At 41.1% G+C, this 6,298-nt stretch overlaps 1 protein-coding gene across 1 annotated transcript in view; it reads left to right on the top strand.

Annotated features, from left to right (window-relative positions):
- Positions 1-6: 6 nt before the first annotated feature.
- PDCD2L (programmed cell death 2-like) overlaps positions 7-6,298 on the top strand; it is a 20,299-nt gene continuing 14,007 nt past the window's right edge. Inside the window, exons 1-3 of the mRNA XM_006762256.2 lie at positions 7-104; positions 1,957-2,330; positions 3,180-3,290. Of these exons, the coding sequence (XP_006762319.2) occupies positions 75-104; positions 1,957-2,330; positions 3,180-3,290 (515 nt within the window). The 5' untranslated portion in view covers positions 7-74. The remainder of the gene's footprint in view (positions 105-1,956; positions 2,331-3,179; positions 3,291-6,298) is intronic.

Genomic DNA, 6,298 nt, shown 5'->3' with positions numbered 1-6,298 from the left:
GGTCGGGAGTGGGGCCCTCACCGCAGTCATCTTTACCCTGAAGCTGGCAGGTGTTCCGCTCCCAGTTCCTGCAGATGCGAGAGAAAGAAGTGCCGGACACTCAGGTAAAGCGGTCGTGCATGTTAGGATTTGCTGTGACTTCAGGGTATTTTATAGAATATCGTTTAAGACAGACTTTAAGCCGTGTTCTTTTTTTAATATATGTTTATTGATTTCAGAGGGGAGGTAGAAACATCAGTGATGAGAGAGAATCATTGATCGGCTACCTCCTGCATGCCTCCTAATGGGGATTGAGCCTGCAACCCGGGCATGTGCCCTTGACTGGAATGGAACTCGGGACCCTTCAGTCCACAGGCCAATGCCCTATCCACTGAGCCAAACCGGCTAGGGGCCTTTGGAATGTTGTTTGCTCTTTTCTGAACCATAAAATGCTATTTCCTTAAGGTTTTGTTAGTTGTTTCTTTTTTAAAAATATATTTTATTGATTTTTTACAGAGAGGAAGGAAGAGGGATAGAGAGTTAGAAACATTGATCAGCCGCCTCCTGCACACCCCCTACTGGGGATGTGCCCCGAAACCAAGGTACATGCCCTTGACTGAAATCGAACCTGGGACCCTTCAGTCGGCAAGCCAGCGCTCTATCCACTGAGCCAAACCAGTCAGGGCTAGTTGTTTCTTTTAATATACACTGAAGGTCTTGAGGTACATAGCTTACTGATTTTTTTGTTTGGGAAAAAGTATGAGTATATACATATACATGGTTGTATGTAATACAAATATGTATTTATAGTAAATATTCTTACTGTGATATGTATATATGTATATGTATATAACTTATTTAATAAGACAAACTCTGGCAAGCCAGCGCTCATTTTATTGATTTTTTACAGAGAGGAAGGAAGAGGGATAGAGAGTTAGAAACATCGATGAGAGAGAAACATGGATCAGCTGCCTCCTGCACATCCCCAGTAGGGGATGTGCCCGCAACCAAGGTACATGCCCTTGACCGGAATCGAACCTGGGACCTTTCAGTCTGCAGGCCGACGCTCTATCCACTGAGCCAAACCGGTTTCAGCACAAACTCTGAATTTAATAATCTAAAAGTCAGGCAAATTGGTAACAGCAGAACAAATTTCAGCCTCCCTTTGCCTATAAATGTTGCTATATATAGATATAGATATCTATAGATAGATAGATAGATAGATAGATAGATAGATACTGAGTTCTTAATATGTGCCAAGCACAGTACTAGCAATACTGGGGATAAAAAGATGACCGTGGTGTCTGCCTATATTTGCAGGGTTCAATTGCAGATAATAGACAAGCAATTTGACTTTTTGGTGAGACTTAAAATTAGATTTTTGCTAACGTACTGGACAGGCTGGAGAAGGCAACTCCAGGAATGACCTCCAGAATGACACCTCAGAACTGGTCTGTGAGGGAGCTGCTAGGCTACCTCTGCTGCAGTCAGGAAGCTGAGGTGTGGGCTTGTGAACGTAGTTGCCCTGGTCAAAACTGTTGACTCTAGAGCCATGCTCTCTCTTTATCTGCAGACTTTTGCTTCATGGCCTCTCAAGTTTGTCTTTCTCTCTGGTGGACCCGATTAGCAGACCCCTGATCATATTTGGACCCCTAGCTGCTAAGGAGTCTGGGAAATGTAATTCTTTCCTGCTAGATTCTGCAATACATGAAGCACAGTTGAAAGAGTTTGGAACAGGGGGTTGAACAAGGCACTGTACTGCATCTGCCATACTGCCCCTAAAGAGGAAAGACACTATCTGCCACCTCCAACATGCTTTTGAGTAAATGGGGTCCATGAAGTGATCAGATTGTGCTAGAAGGGAAGTGGCTGTGTGAAGCCTGCCTCCAGGAGGTGAAGGGATGAGTGGCTGCAGCCAAGGGAATAGGTGAGATCACCCAGGTGTGCTTGGACCTCATTCACTGGATGTTCTTCCAGAAACAGGAAAATGGCCTTGCAGCTGAGGATTGGTGTGAAGGTGCGGAAGACTGGGGAAGTGACAATGAGGAGGCGCCTTCACCGCAGCTTACCTTGGGTTTTGGAAATGATTCGAACAGTGCCAAGGACGTAGACTGGACTGCCCAGCTCCAAGACCTCCACCTTCAGGAAACTCACACGGATGCTGCTCTTCCTGTGCCTCCTGGGGAAGGGATGGCCTTGCCTTCTGTGGTGCCACAGTTCCTGCCCCGCTACATCGGTGTGGTAGATGAGGATGACTACAGGGACGTTGTCAGTCTAGATCATGCGCATAGTCTTCTCAGGGAATATCAACAGCGAGAAGGAATTGATATGGAAGAGCTGCTTTCCCAAAGGTGAGAATGTGTGCAGCTGAGGTGAAGAGGTGACTTGATCAGAAAGCTGCCACAGTAGGTACCCTTTGGTTTTACCCTAATACATGGGAGAACTTTTACAGGCAGAACTTGTCTGTGTAAGACCTTTTTGCTTCAATTTCTTGAGTTAGCCTGAAAACAGAAGTTAGGGATGCCAACTACTTACAGAAGAAGATGTGTTCACTATCTCTCTTCTTTTCTCTTTCTAAATGTGTAGCTGAGACAGGTAAGTTAGAAAAATGCTATTTGTGCCCTGGCCAGTGTGGCTCAGTTGGATGACCCTCTGTTCTGACATGTAAAATGGAAGTGACTTTGATAAATATTGTCTTATCATCAGATGGTTTTGGGAGTCAAGTGAGAGAGTAGGTCTTGAAGGGCTATATAAACCAAAGCCCTCTAAAGACGTAAGCATGATTATTTTGCTGTTACAATATAATTACAACAAGATATTTGGAGAGATGACCTGGTTCTGTACCAGAGCGCTTTCATTCATCAGCTTTTTCGGAATAATTTGGGGTTGCATAAAGACGTGTTGGTGTTTGAAAATAATCCAAATGGAGAAAGAAATGGAAGGAGTCATTGGGCACAATGACTCTTCACATTGCAAACCATCATTCCAGAGTTGAAAATGGTTAGGGAGCAGGGCGTGGGAAAAGGGTGGGCAAGGTAATTACTGTTATATATTATAATGTATTAAATTTATGATATTTAAATTGTTTGCATATGTTAATTTTGGTAAAAAAATTTTTTTAAGTTACCTTGTTTGCTCTTCTAAATACTATAATTCTCTAGATATAGACACTCAAAACTATTTTCTGATTCTCTTTTTAGTCTTCCTAGTGATGGTAATGAAAAATATGAGAAGACCATAATTAAAAGTGGAGATAAGATATTTTACAAATTCATGAAGAGAATTTCTGCTTGTCAGGAGCAGATTTTGAGGTAAAGGTACAATTTTCTTTTATTGTTTCTCTTGATATGTTAGTTTGGAAAACACAGGAAAGTAAAGTGAGGAAACCAGTATACCTCAAACTGAAGCTAAGATTTTAGTATATTACATTCACTTATTTTTTTATTCATTTGGATGCATGGATGCAGGTAGGTATTGTGTATTTTTTAAAAATATAATTGGGCGCTGGTCAGTTTGGCTCAGTGGATAGAGCGTCGACCTGTGGACTCAAGGGTTGGGATCCTAGTATTAATAATTTTTCTTTTCAATAAACATTCATTGGTATTGAAAGGTTGTTGTATATTAAAAATTCTTCAAAATGTTTTTTCTGCTTTTTCTTAAACTAAATTTTTAATAGGTACTGTATTCCTAAGTCTCAAATATAAAAATGTGTACATAAGCATATATGTATAAATATAATGATTCTTTTCTTGCCATCCACAGTTTACTGAGGTACCCACTGTTGTTAGTTTCTTATATGTGCTTATAGTTTCTTTATACATGTATAAACAAATATAATGATTATGTATTATTATTATTTTTTTTTTTTACACAGAAGGATGCATTTGAGGCAGATTCTGTACCTTGCTTTTTTAACTCTACATTGTATCTAGGATTACTGTATTTTTGTAGTACATTGAGAATTTTGTTTTAAGAAAAGCTTTTGGAGATGTGCCCGCAACCCAGGTACATGCCCTTGACCGGAATCGAACCTGGGACCCCTCAGTCCGCAGGCCGACGCTCTATCCACTGAGCCAAACCGGTTTCGGCAGTATTTCTTGGACATTTAATGTTATTCCCAAACTTTTGCTACTTTAATTCCTACTGGTGATATATCAAAGTTTAATTCTTACTGGCAGTCTATAGTGTCTGTTTTCCTGTAGTCTTACCAATAATGTAAACTTCATGCTTTTGTATTTCTACCAATTCAAGGTAAAAGGGCATCTTGGTATAATTTTACACTTTAAAAAAAATTTTTTTTGACATCTTTCTCTATGTTTTGAATCATTTCTATCTATTCATATCCTTTACTCATGTTCCCATTAGTTCTTAGTCCTTTTGATTTTCAGGAACTCTTATCTAGGGTATCCCCAAAAATGTACATATGCACTTTGAATGATTATAGGGGCAGTGTTTATTCAAATACACCTTATTTTCAAAATTGTGCTGTCAGCTCTAGCCAGTTTGGCTCAGTGGATACAGCATCGGTCTACAGACTGAAAGGTCCCAGGTTCAATTCTGGTCAAGGGCACATGCCTGAGTTGCAGGCTCCATCCCCAGTGGGGGGCGTGCAGGAGGCAGCCAATCAATGATTCTCATCATTGATGTTTCTAACTCTCCCTTCTCCCTTCCTCTCTGAAATCAATAAAACACAAAAATTTTTAAATTGTGCTATCAGCTGTTACAGTGTGTATATATTTTGGGGGGGACACCCTGTATTACAGAGATTAGACTTTATTATTGTGATTAATTTTCTTCTTTTCTTTTTTTTTTAATTTATTGATTTTTTTACAGAGAGGAAGGGAGAGAGAGATAGAGAGTTAGAAACATCGATGAGAGAGAAACATCGATCAGCTGCCTCCTGCACATCTCCTAATGGGGATGTGCCCGCAACCAAGGCACTGCCCTTGACCGGAATCGAACCCAGGACCCTTCAGTCCGCAGGCCGATGCTCCATCCACCGAGCCAAACCGGCCCCGGCAATGTGATTAATTTTCTTGATTTGTTATTTGATTTTGCTTATAGATATATCATTGGGTATTTAAGTGTTCCCATCCAATTTGTTTCAGTTTTGCACAGTTTAGTGCTGCATTACTGAAATCAGTAAAAATACATGTAAAAATCTTCTATATTTTCTATATATAAAAAAGCCTAATATTCAAAGTGTCCCCTTGGGAGTTCGATCGGGATACTGGGTGTTCGATCGCTCACTATGATGTGCACTGACCACCAGGGGGTGGCGTGGAATGAAGGGAGGCCCCGGCCGGCAGCCAGAAGGCCCCAATCGACCCTGATAGCCAGCCAGGCCTAGGGACCCTACTTGTGCATGAATTTTATGCTCTGGGCCACTAATAAATAAAAACCTTATGCCTGGCCAGTGTGGCTCAGTGGTTGATCATCGACCCAAGAACCCGGAGGTCACAGTTTGATTCAGGGTCGGCACGTGCCCAGGTTTCCGGCCATCTTCAGTGGGGGTGTACAGGAAGCTGCTGACAATTGATGTTTCTCTCTCACCCTTCCTCTCTCTGCAATCAATCTCTACTAATAAAAGGCCTGTGCCGTGATGCTGTAACACAGAACGACCAAAGACTGGTCACCAGGAGGCTGTGTGCGCAAGGCGCACGCGGGTGGGTGGGGACTTGACTCTGAGTCCCACGTCCCGCCCGGCAGGGTGGGAGTCAGTCTGGGTCCCACCAGTGCAGCAGGTCTGGGTCTTGCACGATATCCTGCTCTGGGCCTCTAGTAAAAACATATTCTTAAAGAATAAATAAAAGCCTTAAAAAAATGAATTCTAGTTCCTCCACATCCTTGCCAGTACTTCATATGGTCACTTTAATTTTAGCCATATTAGATGATGTGTAGTAGGAGGAGGAGGAGTATTTCCTTGTGGTTTTAATTTGTATTTCCTTAACGACTAATGATGCTGAATATCTTTTCAAGTGTTTGTTTTCCACCTGTATCTGTCATCTTTAGGAAAGTATCAGTTCAGATCTTCCCACCATATTTCTATTGGGTCATTTTTTGTTGTTGTTGTTGTTGAACTGTAGGAATTCCTCATATTTTCAGGATATGAGTTATTTTTGAGGTTATATACATTTCAAATATTTTCTCCCTTTCTGTGGCTTGCCTTTCATTTTATTAATAGGGTCTTTTGAGGCAAAGTTTTAAATTTTGATCGAGTCCAACTTAACAGTTTGGGTTTTTTTTATCCCCTCTTATATTTTTTACTTTTTAATAAGTTTAAGTCCTTGAGTACAGCATTACACAAATCTGTGTCCAG

The sequence above is a fragment of the Myotis davidii genome, unplaced genomic scaffold (assembly GCF_000327345.1).
Source record: "Myotis davidii unplaced genomic scaffold, ASM32734v1 scaffold77, whole genome shotgun sequence".
NCBI lineage: Eukaryota > Metazoa > Chordata > Mammalia > Chiroptera > Vespertilionidae > Myotis > Myotis davidii.
The sequence above is the reverse complement of the archived record's forward strand: the minus strand, read 5'-3'. Positions and strand labels throughout refer to the sequence as shown.